This window comes from Drosophila simulans, chromosome X, assembly GCF_016746395.2.
Source record: "Drosophila simulans strain w501 chromosome X, Prin_Dsim_3.1, whole genome shotgun sequence".
In the NCBI taxonomy this organism is placed as follows: domain Eukaryota; kingdom Metazoa; phylum Arthropoda; class Insecta; order Diptera; family Drosophilidae; genus Drosophila; species Drosophila simulans.
Genome location: NC_052525.2, coordinates 21,954,481 through 21,973,873, shown reverse-complemented (window position 1 = coordinate 21,973,873; position 19,393 = coordinate 21,954,481). Strand labels below are relative to the sequence as shown.

Sequence of the window (19,393 nt, the reverse complement as noted above, 5' to 3'; positions counted from 1 at the left end):
AGGAATTTAAAATAAACACCAAGGCCGAGTGTAAAGAGGAAGTTTTAAGACGGGAGCATCGCATCAAAATTGAGTCAACGTGTAGGGTGATGGCCAACACTGGCGTCGCCGCCTCCAACACTTACCCGTTGAAGAGAAATCTCCTGAGGCCCATGGACCGCTATCCAGCACCGATCTCCAGGCCCATGAGAGAATTTTCGGAGCTTTATGTTGTTACACTAGACCATATCAATGACAATCCCAAAAACTGTGCGTGTGGCCCCGCCCCTTATATTTAATTAACTAATTTGCGTATTCTTTAATTTCGCATGCATCTTCCAGTCCAAGGAAAATTAATCATTTCGAGGTAGTGATTGCATATTATATTACTTTACGAATAAAATTACCGAGAAATTAATAAAAACAAGAGAATGCTATAGTCGACTTTCTCTACTATCAGATACCCGTTACTCAGCTAGTGGAAATGCTAACGCGAAATTTCATCATTTTTCTGGGGTATCGATAGATATTGGGGAATAAAATGAGAAAAAATATTCAAAAATGCTTAGTCATTACCTTCTAGCTTGTATAGTTCCTGGGATTTCGAAAAATATATGTATATACTTTATACGATTGGAAACGCTTCCTTCTACCTGTTTCTTAGTTTTCAACGAATCTAGCATAACCTTTTACTCCTCGAATAACGGGTATAAAAAGTTAGCCTGCCGTAAAATTGTAATCTTCTGGTGTCCTTAAAATTTTGTAGAACTCATGCTCGCAATGCATTTGTATAAGTTCTTTTAAATATAATCATACCATTTTGAACTTTATGTAAATATAAAAGATTATTAGAAAAAGCCGTGTGCTCGGAGACACGTTGTGAGCACTGTTGCTGTCAGCCCGGCACAATATATTATCGGGATCTTCGATTCGGACTTCAAAGGACCAGCTTGTGGAGAAGCGTCTTCTCTGGCAGGAGTGCAAGTTTAGTCAGCAGGTATGATGATGTGACTGTTCCGGTAACACGAGGTTGCCCTCAGGCATCCATCAGAGGTCCATTTATTTGGTACCGTATGATTGACCCGCGTGTCTATGAGGTGCGGATTGTGAAGACTGGCAACACGTGTTAAGCCTCCTATATGCGGATTTGCGAGACCTCAGTGGGCTCGGAATAAGACGCACAAATGGCGTTTGGGATGTCCCTGGAGTAACACGGACGCGAGAGACAATGAGACTGTGTATGCGGTACGCTGGCAGTCTCTTCCAAACGCGGCAGGAAAGGATACACCAAGGAGCGGCGAACGGGTTGCCAGTCCCGGGCTGAAAAGCCGAAACTGGTAAAAACATCGGGTGTCCCCAAGTCCGGCCTTGTCGGAGCCGAAAGGGGGGCCCCCGAGCCCTAATTGGTACCATGGGATGATCATCGACGACACATCATGTTATACCTGATGCCCCTTGTGGGAGTTTCATGCACCCAAGCGTTGAACAGCGTCATGGACGAGCATCGGTCTGCTATTCCCACTTTCTTTCTAGTTTCAGTGGATGCAGTTGAAGTTGAAATGGTTTGCCTTAATAAAAAAGCAGTATCGCCCATTTTTTCCTTTTTGGCTGAATTGATGCTGCTTGGACAAGAAGACTTGTATTATTTTCTTCAATATTAGCCAGATCCGTTGCTATTTTTCCTTTGAGCCGTGATCCTGCACCACTGTAAGAGAGTCGAGGTCGTCCCATTGGACAGTCTGAAGCGACTTGGTTGGATGAAGGCCAACTGGAGTTTTTTTTTTCAAATGCTTCAATTGTACGGTTACATTTAGCCAGATTTTTCATTATACATAGGTGAAAGCTTCTGATTTGCTTAGCGATTTTCAATTTCTCGTCAATAGTAATATCATTTAATTTAAATTCGCCAACAAGCCAGTCAACTAAGGCTTTGTCATTTCGATCTCCTTTGATCCATTCATCCAGCAGAACCGATCGGCTAATCTCAAACTTGTCTTAAACGGCAAAATATAAAGAGCATAGGCAAACTTAGGCAAAAGGCGTTGCTAACATCAATTTAATTACAATTTGAGTAAACACATTAGTTATTAGTTTTTGGCACAAGTTGGCACAAATCATTTCTTACTCCACAATAGCCGAACACTTTAGTTATATTTTGCTTAAAATAAGACGTTAACAAAGACAACAACAATTACAACATGGAGCACATAATTCTAGATCAGTAAATAAATATATATAAATCATACCTTGACGCTTATGTTCCATTTTATTTGAAAATATTTGGATACGAGGTGTATTTTTAACAGAATCACAAAGTTGGGTAAAAGCTTCGCGCCAATTTTGCTTGAACAAACATATGAATTTGATATCGCATAAAAAATGCAGTGTTGCAACTTACATGTTTTTAAATATCGTTTTCGTGTCCCTTATGTATGCTCTTTCATAATATATAGTATAATATACAGTGTGCAGTGGTCACAAAGTAGTTGTCCGCCGCTGAAGCAGCTGTAAACACAGTGATCAAGGCTGTCGAAAAACGGATTCTGTCCTTATCACGAGCAGGAGGCAGCACGCATCCAAGTTGGGGGCAGTGACGTCGAAACGTTTGATAAAATCATGCTCGACACGCCGCCTTTCGTTCCGAGAACACCGCGAGTACGCCCACAAAAAGGCCAGAGCTACTGCTGGGTCTCTGTCGAGAAGGCTTCCAAACACGAGAGGTCAAAAGCGAGGCAATCGGAGGTTGCTGACGGGCGTTGTAACAGCCCAGGTGCTCTACACACGCAGGACCCTCAGGCTGATCCAAAAGTGGAGCCCTGGGTCAACTTTTACCTCACCCAGGTGTTGAGTGTTGAGTGGGCACCGCTGCTTTCGGGGCTACCTTCGCTTCGAATATTAGAGGATGCCTACCACGCCAACTTTGAGTCTCACCCGAAACTCTATAGCTGTATAATGTTTTTCATTTAATTTATTAGTCTTTATTTTCATTTTATTAGTCTTGTATTTCTGTAGATTTGACAAGGAACTTTTTGCCACTTTATCGCCCATAACCGCCACGCCCACACTTCGGGAAAATGTTGAGATATTTTTTCATATGTTTGTTAGTCTTGTAAAATTCTAACGATTTGCCAAATAACTTTTTGCCACGCCCACTCTAACGTCCACAAACAGGCTAAAACTGTCACGCCCATACTTTTGAAAAATATGTTGATTTTTGAAACTGTGAGGATTTAAATGTATATTTTCAATTTTCATGAAATTGTTATTATATTAACTTTAAAGAAAACGGACTGCGCATGAGGCAGATAAGTATATAATTAATGAGATTACTTAAATTAATTAAAGGCGCGAGAAGAGGCATGGCCAAAATGTTTTTGGTATGCAGGTAAAAATTGGCAAGAAGAAAACTCAAAACATAACAGTATGGCCGTGACAGTGGAAATTTTTGTTTGTTTTGTTAATTGCTATCGGTATACCAAAGACAATTTGGCCACGCCTCTTCTAACGCCTTTAAGCCGCCGAAAACTGTCATGCACACACTATTTGTTTGCGTTTTTTGAGACCCAGCTAAAAGTAATGAAATGGATAATCAATTAAAGTTTTTCGTCTCTCCATCGGCTCCCGTGCCCTTTATAAGCCCCTTTTCGGATGGCCCACCGGAGTTCCTCAGTCATATCGCTATGGGCAAGCCGCTTAACTGGCGTAATTTGCGCGGGGCTTTCAAGGCTCCGCTTTTCCGCTTCCGCTCTTTGCAGCGTCAATTAATTATAAAGTTGTAAGCGGAAACATTTACAAAACATTTAGCGAAAATGCTTATTTCCCAGAAACGTGTGCGGACTTGGTAATATGCGAGCTACGCCCAAGCCCTGCTGGCGAAATCAAAAGGCCTTCAGCAACACGTACGCTGGACAACCAACCGGGCATGCAAATGTGTCTGTCCGGGCCCGTTGACGGCCATAGACCGCAAACGAACTCCGACCCTCATTCTTCTTCCTACCCGGCGTCACATATCTCTCACTTATTTACTCCGGCCCGAAATAGTGAAATAAAAGAGTTTGCCTACCCTACTAAGCTCTCGCCAGAAACACTTGCGAAATGAGTTTGACGAAAGACACCAAGTACTCGGATCTGATTGCAGACCGATCTAGGACTTCGCTGCCGTGGCTACTTTTCATATTTCTCGTACTCCCCGTGTTAATGGGGAATACAGAGAGAAAATAGTAGACAGATAATATAACTCAAGGGGTTTCAAAAAATAAAATACCCTTTGCTAGGGTGTACAAAGCGGCGCAGTGGGTCGGCGAGCGCCTGATAATAAATGTCAAGCTGTGTGAGACGTGGGCATTGTGGCTTATGGGCTTGAAACTTTTAAAACTCCATGAATTCCGGCATACATAATCGTAGCCTTTGCATATGCGTGCAACGCACTCCGACCCGCTCCGCTTCTACCGCTGAGTGTACTTGCCTCCTCACCACTGGCGGGTTATGATGAGTTGTGCTCTCTGAGTTGCATCTCTGCTGCTGCCACATAGCAGCAGTGAAGGACACTACGAGTACAACGACTGTCAGATAACCGTTATAATAGGGTTTGAAATATCAATGAAGCCAGGCTGTATTATATATATATATATTCATAGACAAATGTTTGAATTTATGCACTTCGTAGGCTTCACTAAAATCAGAACGAAACTTTATATTTTTGATTGGGATCACTAACCAAGACGACAGAATGTCTGTCAAGATCTGGGAAACATTATTTGTTGGCATATCAAACAAATAATTGAATGAACAAAAATCAAAACCTTTTTTAAAAGTGTTGGGGCAGTTTTGGGGATGGCAACGTTTTGAAAAAATCTTGCGCTACTTCTCTAGAATCTGCGCGCTTAAGCTCAACCTTCTATATTTTTATACGAACAGTATAATCTTATATATATACATGTCCCCCTTTTTACGAATCTTGTATACCCTTTTGCTCTATGTGTAATATTTCATTAGACACTTCACTTTCGATTCTACGCCTAAATAAAATTCCCGAAATATACTGTACATTCCATTACAGCGAGCGAGATTCTGCTTCGATGCGATATGTTTAAGTTATGAAAGCGAATGTTTATTTATTTTTTTTATTATGATAGATAGAATAGTTTACAAAACTAGACTAACTTAGATTGTATAGCATTAGCTACGGGGCTTACAGCTATATTTATTTACAATGTTATTATATCTTAATTTAGTTAATATCTAAATTGGTAACTAATTGCTGGCTTGTTATGTACAATTGCCTGCTTTGTTTTTAGATTTTGTGGTATAATTTATTTTTTTTTGAGGAAAAGTATGAGTTTTTGTATGTTATCTGGATTGGGTTTGCTAAGAAGGTCTAGAGGGTTGGTGTTGTTAAATATATCGTGTTTGGCTTGTAGGAGGGATGGGCATGAGTTTAATATGTGGCTTACAGAAATATCACCTTGGCAAAACGGACAAGTTGGTATTGAATTGGGATTTAGGTAGTGTTGGTGGGTTATGTTTGTGTGTCCTAGTCGAAGTCGTATAATGTTACTAAGTCACTTAACTGCAGAGCGAACAGCAGAACGGAATTATAACAGAAACGATTACATAGTGTCGACAGCAGCCAACTCCAATCGAAGCCAATTTCTTAACAGCACAGTCGAATTCTGTAGATACTTAATACTAAACAATGTTATTTCAACTATAACTATTCTATTCTAATATCAGCGGCGGTCGTTTTTAAGTCCACTCTTCGATTCTTGATCGCTAAGCAGTGTTGTCAGCGAAGCTTTTTTTTGTTGTTGTCGCTAGTCTAAGCGCAAATTGACTTGAAATAAAATTTATAACGTTTCCAAAAGTAAAGCTGAGCCTTAAATTGAAAATTAAGCTGGCAAAAAGCTGGCAGCGCAAACAATTAGTTTCAAGAAGCCACCTCTCGAAATTTATTATGGTGTGCAATACCTAGTCCGACTTAACATTTCCACAAATACCCTAGAATTTATGAGGATCATTTATTTGACTGGCATCAACTGGGAACGCAGTCAATAAGAATGTGTTTTTGGGGATGTATATTCAGCTACTCTGTCTGCGGTGGAACGAGGATGAGACGTCCCTGGTTATCAATGTTAAGACGGAACGGAGACAGCATTTCTCGGGTGTCACGCAGGATGCTGGGGTCCTGCTTGGCGGCGTGATTGACTCCATATAAGACTAGCAGGCATATGGTTGCCAGGGAGAAGGCAAAGGCGCTGTGACTGGACAGTATCTTGAACACCACCGACTCGCTTTCCTTGGCATCCCGAACCCAATGACAGGCACTGATCGCCGAGCAGGCGAAGATGGCGCCCAGGACAAAGCGCCAGCGAAATGAACTCCGTTTCTCGGTGTTTACCACCTCAGCCAGCCGACGCTCGAAGGCCAGCAGGTCCTCCTGATCTGTGTGATCCATTCTGTTACTGAAGGAGCTGACTCTAAAGCGGTACTCTGGGCGCTGCAATGCTGATTGTCCCGTTAATTACTAATTATTTACAAACAGCAGTGGGCCCGCATCATTTGCAGAATTTTTACTGACAGGATAATAATTTTCTTTCGCTAAAGACGAAATCTGTTTGAAGAAAATGACAAAGTAATAATGATATGATTTTCAACGAACGAGTGCTGTGTGTTTAGTTTCCTCTAAAAAGTACATTGAGACTGTAAAATAACGAAAGTATTTGTAATGCATTATCCGAGCATATTAAAAATAAATGTTCATATTGTTATATTTCATCTGGATGCCCACAGTTGTAACTCCGTCCGTCAGTATGAACGTCGAAATTTTGGGGACTATAAAAGCTACAGAGTTACGATTAAACCTCAAGATACAAGTTATGCCTATGGTTAAGATTGTTTTCACACCCACAAGCTACTGTCTCCCACGGGGACCATATAAACGGAGAACAAAATCGCAACCAGAGAGAAGATCATGGACCGGCTAATGCGTAATCATTGAAACCCTAAAGAGTAAACAAGAGATATTCACATGCGGCCAAAAAAATACATTAGAATAATCTCTGTTAGAACATTATATGCAAATATGTTTATACCCGTTACTCGTAGAGTAAAAGGGTATACTAGGTCCTATGAAAAGTATGTAACTGGCAGAAGGAAGCGTTTCTGACCATATAAAGTATATATGATCAGGATCGAGTCGATCTGGCCATGTAAAGATCTGTCCGTACGAACGTCGAAATCTCAAGAACTATAAAAGCTAGAAGGTCGAGATTCAGCATACAGATTCTAGAGACAAAGACGCAAGTTTGTTGCCCCATGCTGCCACGCCCACTCTAACACCATAAAACCAAAAACTGCCACGCCTACATTTTTGAAAAATATTTTGATATTATTTTTTTTTATAATTTTATTAGTCTTGTACATTTTTATCGATTTGCCGAAAACACTGTATCAACGCCACTCCTTTGCATATATTTTTGTTGAATTTTTTTGGGTTCTTGCATATATTTTCATAATTTTATTAGTCTTGTAAATTTCTATCGAAAGTGAATAAGGTTTCGATTTTTCTTCGTTTTTTTTCTGTCCAAGGAGCACCCCCTTAGAGTGAAAATCGTGTGTATTGGTCATAAACTACACTTGAAGCCACTTAAGATAAGTACGTTATCACCGCACCATATTTGAAAGTTATCTAGAAAAGTCCAATTGGCAAGAAAAGTCCTTATGCTGGAGGCATTATTTAACATGCGTACTTACTACTAAAGGAAAGTCGGTAATAAATAGGGTAAAAAAATAAAAGCGGAAGAAGGTGGCTCCCTTGTGGGACACGGGATGTGACTCGGAGAATACAAGAAAGGGAACTTTTAAAGAGGGAGATTACCTAAAATCCAATTTAGAAGATCAACTACTAAATCAAGTTTCCTTACTAGAAAAGAATGCTTAATGTAGTCAAATGCTTACTAAATTCAGTGTAGATGACATCTGTTTGAAGATTATTTTTGAAGCCCAGTATTATAAAGGGAGTTAGCTCCAAAAGGTTAGTCCTTGTTTATCTGCGTTTATACAATCGTAATGACATGGTGATATAATTGAACCTGGGACCTGGCGAAGAGTGGGACAAAATATTAAATTCGACTTTGATACCGCGTATCAAGAGTATCGCTCTTCAGAATATGGTAACGAAAAATACGTTGTTTAAAAAACTTGGCAAAAAGATCGGCTATTGTCAGATCCAACTTATTACGAATAATATAGCGAGGAAGGGTAGGAAATTGTTTTGCGCTAAGTTTTGACGAAATTGTGAAACTGTTTCGGATCCTGTGCGAACTGGATCATTAAGCACGGTAAAATTTAACCGAGCACTGTAATATTTAAAAAGGCTAGACTTAGAAGCGGTATTTTTAAATGTTCTATAAAGTCAGGACTTAACATTTCTTGGGTGTGTCAGCTCTTTATTAAGCCAAGGGGGTTTGTTAGAGATTGACGGAACTCAAGAGTTAAACAATTTGTAATTGCTGGAGTAAAGATTGGACAAATTTAAGCCAGCTATAATATTATTTAGCCTCAAATAGTTGGCTTTCTGATTTTTCTTTTATTACGGTACCTATATCTCGATTGTCACTTCGAAAGTAGGATGATATAGATCGTCGGGTTGAGTAAGAGGTGCTACTCTGTACAGGAACACACTTTCAGGACTTGCCACAAGCCACAGATCCAATAATCGACCAAGAGAGTTTCGAATATAATTAACTTGCGACTATGATAAGTCGAGCAAGCCGTCAATAAAGTCATGTTGTGCTACAGGTGAAGGATATTTGATTTTTCTTCTGACGACCACATTGTGCCATGGAAAATTAAAACCAAAACATTACCAATTGGTCCTGATCGGACAGTTTTTAGAGACGGATTGAATAGCGGACATATGATTTAGATATTCTGGGGATTCAGAAGAAGGCGGAATGTAAGAGCACGTAATATAAACAGATCATCGGAAAGTTACAGCTTTGCGCATACGAATTCTAATTTACAGGACTCGTCAAAAAGTAACTCATCTAACTCACCTAACCGCAATTAAGACTCCACCTCCCTGTCTGGATGGACGAGCATACCTGTGTACTGTATACATACCTGGGAAGACTTCAGAGTTAAGTATCTCCGACTTTAACCAAGTCTCTGTAAAAACAATTATATGGGATGCGAAGGAAAGGCTACATTTTGTTAGATGTTAGTTTTTAGAAAAAGTGAACGAAGTAGAAGGGGCTGATGGTGCAATGGTCTGGATAATGACGAAATTTTAATTCCCACGGACTGCATTTTCTTGTTATACCCGTTACTCGTAGAGTAAATTAGATTCGTTGAATAGTAGAAGGAAGCGTTTCCGAGCGAATAAAGTATATATTTTTGATCAGGATCAATACTCGAACTGGCCATGCCCTTCTGTCCGTATGAACCAAAGCTAGAATGTTGAATAACGCCCACAAACCGCTCAAATCTGCCACACCCACTTTTGAAAAATGTTTTAATATTTTTTCATATTTTTATTAGTCTTGTAAATTTCTGTCGATTCGCTAAAAAACTTTTTGCCACGCCCACTCTAACGCCCACAAACCGACCAGAACTGCCACGCCCACACTTTTGAAAAATGTTTCGATTATTCTTCGTTTTATTGTTTGTCTTGCCAAAAGTGGCAACAGAAGGAGCGTGCAAGCCTTGGAAATTGTGCAACAGGAGCAGGGCGTAGGGTGCGATTTACGGTCCTCGCTCTGGCTTTTAGGCCAGGTATTCAACGTGGATCTGTGGGTGTGCGGGTGGCGTCGTGTTTGAGTGCGTTGTATTTTCAGGCAGCGCGTCACCTTGGCGTCTCCATTTTCGTTTTCCTTATTTTTGCTAATGCTGTTGTTGCCGCTTAACTGCGGAGGTGGCTGATGGTAAGGCGTTGGGTGGTGCAACCGTAACCGCAACATTGTGGTGGATGACCCATTTACACTTGTTTCTGTGCAGCGTGGAACTGCCTGCGAGTCTCAAGTCAGATAAATGCACTTTCCGAAATTACTACTTTTTCAATCGGTCGAACCGAAAAACTTTTAGACTGTACTTTTGCACAAACCAAACGGCTTTAATCACTAAATTCAATGTTAACCAAGTTTTCAAAAATAAATGCTGAGAATATTCCGTTATGCACGAAATGTTCTTTTCTAAGGGACTCATAAGGTATGCTGCAAGGATACAATTTCTCGCGGTGTACAATTAATTCGCTGCTCGCGAAAAAATGTCATAACATGAAGAGTAATATTCCACGCTCCAATTACGAGCAGTCGTGCCTGCGCCAGAGCCACAAGAAAAATGTGCAAGCAGGAGCAGAAAGGAGTGCCCACTTACAAGCCACGCCTCCCCGACCACCGCCTGTGCATGCATTTGCGCTTATATAACCAATGTCATCGTTATTTTTAACTTAATTTACATGCTTAACTAAAGTTGTCAGAAAATTATGTTGACGCATGCAGCTTTCAATTATGTTGCATACACGAGAGGGCCCATTAACGCACTATGGGAAATTTTGTTGGCCCCTTTTTGGCCAAAAACCATGTTATAAGAGTCGTTCGATTAAGATAACATTAACAAAGAAATCAGCAGTTGAAAACAGCTCTTGCACGCACAAAATAAATTTGTCTGCAAAGGTAAGTTTTTCCCTTGATACGAATATTTAGCGTCTTTTTTTATTCTGCAAAATGAATTTTATTCAGTGTGGCTTGTATTAATTTCAGCTAAAAGGGAGTTAAACAAGGTTGTTGCTGATTTGTTTCATTAATTTGTTATTCTTTTTGTGGTTATTATTCGTAGAATAATTTAATGTGCAATCATTACCACGAAATTAGCTGTTTTTGCTTGGACTACTATTAGAGAAATCCCTATACAAAATTAGTTAATTAAATATAAATATATGACTAAATTACTGGTATCATAAAAGATATGGGCTAGTTTAACCCGATGCAAAAAACAAAAACAAATTAAATACCCTTATCCGTTCTGGAGTTACAAACTACAAAAAATAAAAAGGGGCGGTGCCACGCCCACAGTTTTCGCTATCATAAAAGATATGTACTAGTATAACCAAATTCGAAAAATATTATTTTAATACCTCTCCCAGTTCTGGAGGTTTTCATTTTGGCCAGAACAAGTGGTCAATTTTCCCATAGTGCAACGTCTCTATGCGTGTGTGTGTGTGCGTGTATTAATTGCGCGCTGGGCAGCACGGCGTATGAATTTTGGTCTGACATGTGCATATCATATTATTATACCCGTTACTCGTAGAGTAAAACGGTATACTAGATTCGTTGAAAAATATGTAACAGGCGGAAGAAAGCGTTACCGACCACAGAATATATATTCTTGATCAGAATCAATATCCGACTCGTTTTGGACATGTCCGTCTGTCCGTCCGTATGATTGTCGAGATCATATGAACTATAAAAGCAAGAACGTTGAGATTAAGTATTCCAAATGTTGCCCACTCAAACGCGCGCAAACCACCCAAAACTACCTAAATAGCTGGGTAACGGGTATCTGATAGTCGGGGACTAAAGCGTTACATCTCGTTATAATTGCGGCTGGTAAATGAGAATAAACCAATTGAATGACAGTCCATGCCAGAATGAGTGCCCTCGAATCCCACGATTTGTAGTTATTCGAATTGGCCTAAGACATGAAATGCCCTTTGATGTAAATCCAGCTATGCTGAGCTAAGGTAGAATATAAAACAAAAGTATAAAAACCTTAATAAAAAGGGAATGCTATATTCGAGTTTACCGACTACCAGATTCCCGTTACTCAGTTATATATATTCATAATTTTTCTGGAATTTTGATAGATATTAAGGAATAAAATAAGAAACAATCTTTTTTTAAGTGTGGGCGTGACCGTTTTGGGCGTTTTGTAGGTGAAAGGAGGGGCGTTGCCACAGTGTTTTTGGTAAACAGATAAAAATGGGCAAGACAAACAGGGTGGGCGTGGCAACATGGGTCAACAAACTTGCTCTGCGTCTATGCCTCTAGAATCTGTATGTTGGATCTAGCTTTTTTAGTTCCTGAAATCGACCTGGCTATTGATCCTGATCAAGAATATATATACTTTATATAGTCGGAAACGCTTCCTTCTGCCTGTTACATACTTTCAACGAATCTAGTATGCCCTTTTACTCTATGAGTAACGGGTATAAAACGGTTAAAATTCCGGCGGGAGTGTTTCTTGTTTGCATGCAATATAGCTCTATGTTTTTGAAAAACATTCTAAGCCATATTATAAGCAATCGCGGGATGACTGTATAAAAATATAATTGATCAATGTGAAACACTCCAAATGTTGGATTTTAAATTGCGCACATTTGACTGCATTTTCGGTTAACAAATGTTTTGATATTTAACCTTCCTCCAATATAAATGAAGCGAAGATACTTTTCTTTTCGTTTACACACCCGACACACATTTATCTTAATGGTCAAGCGTCTACTTTTGCCCTTTTTTCATTCAGTCCTGGGCTTCCAACATTTTTTCCTGTTCCCCGTTGCCCTTTGAACGCAGCGCCACAATTAAATTAAATAGCATCGCCATTAACTCTGAATTTCTATTTAGCGATTCCATCGCATACGGACATGCTGTCCCTAGTAGGGACTCCCTACCATTGTCTTGGCCCAAAAGACAAAAATGTTGGTTTATCCCTGTGCTTACCCACTGTAACATGCAGGGCGAAAGGAAACTGCATAATTGAGTTTTACGCACATGTAAAACAAGTACCTTGTGTTTAAGGCATGTTTATATCGAGTTGCTTACAACTTACTATTTTGATCTTAAGCGCTGATTCGTGTTCCTAGACCATCAGACACCTGTTACTTGAAAAATCCAAACTTTCGGTCGGCTTTGCGGGGCTTAAATTGGGCATCGTAAGACATCTAACTTCATCAGGACGTACAATTTAAATATTGTTCAAAAGTGTGGTAGTGTTGTGCGTTTTGTGGGCGTTAGAGTGGGCGTATCAACATAGGTCAAACTTGCGCTGCTTCTATGTCTCTACAATATGTAAGCTCAATCTCAACCTTCTAGCTTTCATTCTTCCGGAGATCTCGCCGTTCATACGGGCAAACGGACAGGGCTAGATCGACTCGGCTATTGATTCTGATCAAGAATATATATACTTTATATAGTCGGTCGGTCGCTTCCTTCTGCCTGTTACATACTTTTCATAGAAACTAATATACCTTTTTACTCTACGAGTAACGAGTAACGAGTAACTATAAATACCGTTGTAATACTTGCCTAGGGATTGCGAACGAGATGAAATCGTTTATGCCCCAAACTGTAGCGTTGCTACAGATAGTTTCAAGAAAGCCGCTGATCAACAGAACTCCACAGCTGATCAGCTGTCAGTCGCATCAAATCCTCAATGTTGCTAAGATCAGCAGGCAAAAAAGATTGGGTGCAATCTGATCAAACCGTTGTGGACGGAGTCCAGCTTGGGATTGCTAATGATTCCGATTTGTCGGCACTGGGTTTCTCAACCAGTGATTCCACCTGTATCTGTTAGCTTACTACCACAAGTGAATATTGAGTCCGGACTACCGTCACAAGTTGGCCCTTCAGAAATACAATATGCGGGCCACCATCCGCCTCTTCGTCATCTCTTCTTTAAAAAACGTACATTAAGTCTTAATATTTCCTAACAAATATTTCCTAAAAAAAGGCTTGTGTAGCAAACTAACTAAGATGTGTTCTGATAGCCTTTCATTTGCATCCCATATAATTGTGTTTACAGAGTCTTGAAAGACTTAGAATTCGTATTACATTCCGCCTTCTTCTGAATCCCCAGAATATCTAAATCATATATCCGCTATTCAATCCGTCTCTAAAAACTGTCCGATCAGGACCAATTGGTAATGTTTTGGTTTTAATTTTCCATGGCACAATGTGGTCGTCAGAAGAAAAATCAAATATCCTTCACCCTATAGCACAACATGACTTTATTGACGGCTTGCTCGACTTATCATAGTCGCAAGTTAATTATATTCGAAACTCTCTTGGTCGATTATTGGATCTGTGTCTTGTGGCAAGTCCTGAAAGTGTGTTTCTGTACAGAGTAGCACCTCTTACTCAACCCGACGATCTATATCATCCTACTTTCGAAGTGACAATCGAGATATAGGTACCGTAATAAAAGAAAAATCAGAAAGCCAACTAAACGAACTTTTTTCGCAAGGCAAACTATTTGAGGCTAAATAATATTATATTTGGCTTAAATTGGTCCGATCTTTACTCCAGCAATTTCAAATTGTTTAACTCTTGAGTTCCGTCAATCTCTAACAAACCCCCTTGGCTTAATAAAGAGTTGACACACCCAAGAAATGTTAGGTCCTGACTTTATAGAACATTTAAAAATACCGCTTCTAAGTCTAGCCTTTTTAAATATTACAGTGCTCGGTTAAATTTTACCGTGCTTAATGATCCAGTTCGCACAGGATCCGAAACAGTTTCACAATTTCGTCAAAACTTAGCGCAAAACAATTTCCTACCCTTCCTCGCTATTTTATTCGTAATACGTTGGATCTGACAATAGCCGATCTTTTTGCCAAGTACCATATTCTAAAGAGCGATACTCTTACGCGGTATCAAGGTCGAATCTGAATGGCAGGACGCAACGGGTCCGCTTTAAAAGTTCTCTTTCTTGTATCCTTCAAATCACATCCGGTTTCCCACAAGGGAGCCACCTTTTTCCGCTTCTTTTTACCTTATTTATTAACGACTATGGGGCTAAATTGGAATGCAAACCTTATAATACCTCCCTATTCCAGTAGACTACTTTTAATTAATTTACCTTCCCTAGTTAAACGTGGAACGATGCTTGGAACAGTCTTTATTAGTGGCGATGATGACAGTCCGGATGTGGGTTAGTCGGCAAAACTTCTCGGATTCAAATAGATATACTAGAAACTACATACCCATAATCTTAAATCTCTGTAGATCTAACTATCCCATCGTTTATCCTATTATCTGTACTCTTGGCTCTCTGCCGCTCTTACAGAAATCAATTCTAACTTTTTTAACACATACAAAGATCTTGCTAATTTATTTATTGTATATTTATTATATTTATATTATTATTATCTTTTTTATATATTATATTATATTTATTTCATTGTTTTTGTCCTCTCTTCTATATCGTGTCTATCTTCTCGCGAATCGAGCCGTGCGATACACGGGAGCGCCCCTCGGTCGGTTTCTCGTTAGGTGTAGCCGTGGGACCCGGGAGGGATTCCGACCTTATAAAGTACAGCTGTGATATATAAATGAAAATGCGCCACTTCCCCAATCACGAGTTGTGGATTTGAAAAAGTTTCCTACCTACATTTAAGGGGCTTAAAAGGAACTGAAATGCTTTTTAAAAAGGGTTAACTTATTAGAAAATAAAAAATAACCACAATTGAAAGGTTTTCGTTATTATCGATGAAATTATGGCCTGGGGACTATGCAGGGCACTCCAAAAAAGGAACTGATTTATTTTGGAACTAATCATTGGCCTTTCTACTGCTGTGTTTTGGGTCATTGTCTTGTTGGAAACCCAATTTTAGTGGCACATAGAGTACGTGATGTCACTTTGCTCAGCACTGTCCGAAGAAATACGAATATGCAGAGTGGCGAAACCCACGCAATGTTAACAATTCACATCCCCATATAAAGCATATAGAGTATACATATATGTTCTTGATCAGGATTAATAGCCTGACTTTGTATGCGTTTGGTACGTGTGTGTATGGTCGGAAGGAATTCTGCCTGTTACATACCTTTCAACGAATCTAGTATACCCTCTTACTCTACGAGTAACTGGTATTAAAATGTATTGATATTTTCTCATATTAAAATTAGTCTTGTAAATTTCCATAGAATTGCCATAGAAATTATTTGCCACGCCCACTCGAACGCCCATGAACTGCCCAAAACTTCCATGCAAACACTTTTGAAAAATATTTTAATTTTTCTTCGTTCTAGTTTGTTGTTCCAATTTATATCGGTATAACAAAAATCACTTTCCCTACACCAACAAAGCTCCCAAAACGGTCAATTCCACACTTTTGAAGAATTTGTATATTTTTTCTTATTGTATTCTCTAATATCTATCTATATCCCAGAAAAATGAAGAAATTTAGCGTTCGCATTCACACTAGCTGGGTAACGGGTATCTGATAGTCGGGGAACTCGACTATAGCATTCTCTGTGGCAGTGTAAAGCGGTTTATTTTGCATAGCATAAAGAATTCACATTGATGTTACCTTACCTATCCTTGAAAATAATCCTATAGCGAGGATTCATAAGATACGACCTCAAAGTTAAATATTTCTTTATTTGCTAGTTCAACATGTCTTTCTTGATGTATTCTCAGATGGTTAGTCTTTCAAAAAATACAATTATTATTTTTGGAAGTGGCGTACACCTCTTAAACAGACTAGTAGTACCGGGTTATTCGCAGTAGGGAAATTCCATTAGCGGAACCAGCTGGGCAACTGGGTGATACACCACCACCCAGAGTTGGAGGTCTCTCTCGCCGAAGGATTTTCCCTGGTGCCTGACTAAAATCTGCTGTTGTGTTTGTGATTTTCCGTGTGCTCGAGAAGGTGTTGGTCAAACAGGACAACCAAATTAAAATAAAATGCTTGGGATCTCACCGGAACAGAACCCTTTGAATTACTTCATTAAATTTGCATATTAGGTGCGCGTTTGGTCACATTTACCGCACTTTTTCACCTCGCTGTCAGCTACCGGTCGCATGCTTTTTTATTTGCCAGCCGAGTATACAAATGTTTTCACATATTTTGCAGCTCTTTTTGCCGACATTTCGACCAACAACTGTTGCCCTTGGCCGCTGGGTACACAGATTGAATGAGAGTAATGGGAATCCGCTTAATGGGCAGCCTGCGTCGCCATCGTCGTCGACTAATGGACGTCATAAAGTGTCGAAGCCGGGAATCTTTTTGCTACTGCACTCAGGTGGGCAAAAAGTGTTGATCTGTTTGCCGTAAAGTGCCAAAAGCGGCTTAGTCCCACAGAATTGTCAATTCATCAGTTTCGAGCACTGAACTGCCGCCCATATTATGGCACGAAATACAAATTAATTAAGCTGTGAATATTGGGCGTAATCAAGTTATCGGAGATAATCTATCCGTCACAAAATCATACTAAAATTTGACTTAAGACAACCAAAGAATAACACGAGTTGATGATCTTGGTGTTCTTCTGGACCCAAAACTAAAATTTTCTGACCATATTTCGTCTATTGTCAATAAGGCCAGGGGTGTGCTTGGTTTTGTAAAAAGGTGGTCCAAGGAATTTGATGACCCTTACTTGACTAAAACTTTATTTATTTCGTTAGTCCGTCCGATTCTCGAGTACGGATCACCTGTTTGGAGTCCACAATACGCAGTCCACTCGGACCGCATTGAATCGATCCAAAAAAACTTCTTACTTTTTGCCTTGCGGCGCCTAAATTGGGATGCAAACCATATATTACCTCCTTATTCCAGTAGACTACTTTTAATTAATTTACCATCCCTAGCTAACCGTAGAACTATGCTTGGAACAGTCTTTATTTGTAAGCTTATTCGTGGGGATGTTGAGAGTCCCGACTTGATTAGTCGGCTTAACTTCTCGGTTCCAAGTAGAGTCACTAGAAACTATATACCCCTTATCTTAAATCATTGTAGATCTAATTATGAGTTGCATGACCCTTACAGAGTTTTATGTTCTGACTATAATAGACTTTATCCTATTATCTGTAATCTTGACTCTCTGCCGCTATTAAAGCAATCCATTTTATCTTTTCTATTACATAATTAGATCTTACTAACACTAATATTTAACATAGTTATTAATTTCCTCGTTCCTATTCTATTTTTTATATCGCGTCTATATCTTCTCGCGAATCGAGCCGTACGATACACGGCAGCGCCCCTCGGTCGGTTGGGCGGGAGGTGTGGCCGTGGGACCCGTGCGAAAAAAAAAAAAAAAAAAAAAAAAAAAAAAAAAAAAATTTAAAATTATCCCTTAGCACAATAAGAATATGTTGAGTGGCAAAAACCACACAAGCCACATCCACTCATTTATACAATCAATATCCAAAACAAAAGTGCAGTATAAGAAGGATTTTTGTCACTAAAATGTAGTCTTAAAAGAATAAAGAAAGAAGAAAGCAAGAAGAATGAGATCAAAAGAATGAAGACGTGAAAACTATTTCTCCGATAATTTTTTATTTCTTAGTGTTGTCATTAGTCCACTGACGAGTCATTAGTTTGACTTAAAAATATAACAACTATCTTCTATTTATGTATACTTCCGTCTAGCGAAGTAAGCTTAAAATAGCATCTGAACAGATTGGTAGGGTTGTTATTTTGCAAGTTAGCAATGTCACGAACTCATTTAGTTAAGTTAAATATTTTTAACTTACGATTTGTAAACGGATTGAATCTGGGGTTCATTATACCCGTTACTCATAGAGTGAATGAGTACACTAGATTCGTTGAAAAGTATGTAAAAGGCAGAAGGAAGCTATTCCGACCATATAAACTATATATTCCTGATCAGGATCAATAGCAGAGTCGATCTGGCCCTGTCCGTCTGTATGAATGTCGAGATCTCAGGAACTATAAAAGCTAAAAGGTTAAGATTAAGCATACAGTTTCCAGGGACATAGACGCAGCGCAAGTTTCTTGATCCATGTTGTAATAGTCTTTTTCATTTCTATCAATTTTCTAAAATCTTTTTGCCACGTCCACTTGAACGCCCACAAACCGCCCAAAGAGAGAAACAAATTAATATTTTTCTTATTACATCAGTTGTTTTGCAAAATCTATCCCGCCCACACATTTAAATTAATTTTTCCCCCATATCTACCGATGTTCCAGAAAAATGTTGAAAATTCTCGGTTGGACTAGCTGAGTAAAGGATAGCTGATAGTCGGCGAACTCGACTCGACTCGACTTAGTCCCAATGTCCGTTTGAAACTTAAGTGACATATTCTTAAACAGTCTTACTAACCATTAATGCAAGAAAAACAAGTGTGACCTCTGTAGTCGAGTTTCACGACATTTAATATCCGTTACTGAGTTGAAGGGACACGACGGTTACATTTATTGTTTAACAATTTCTGACATAAGTGACATTTTTTCTCCTTTTTAATTAAATAATTTTAAAAAATGCGATTGATATTGGAAATTTTCTGCTCTAGATGATGACAGAAATAATATAACCGGTATACAAATTTGATGTATGTATAACATCATCTAACTTGTTTCCTTCCTAAAAAGCTTAACATGTTTGTATTAAATGTAAACCTAGTTGGATTTTACGGGACCATTGTGTGCTGTCTTTTGTCAACTAAATTA

At 39.2% G+C, this 19,393-nt stretch overlaps 1 protein-coding gene across 1 annotated transcript; it reads right to left on the bottom strand.

Moving 5' to 3' along the window:
• Positions 1-5,982: 5,982 nt before the first annotated feature.
• LOC6739644 (nuclear envelope phosphatase-regulatory subunit 1 homolog) lies at positions 5,983-6,618 on the bottom strand. Its single transcript, XM_002076503.4, has one exon. The coding sequence runs from the start codon at positions 6,431-6,433 to the stop codon at positions 6,062-6,064; it is 372 nt and encodes a 123-aa protein (XP_002076539.1). The 5' UTR covers positions 6,434-6,618; the 3' UTR covers positions 5,983-6,061.
• Between the last annotated feature and the right edge of the window lie 12,775 nt (positions 6,619-19,393).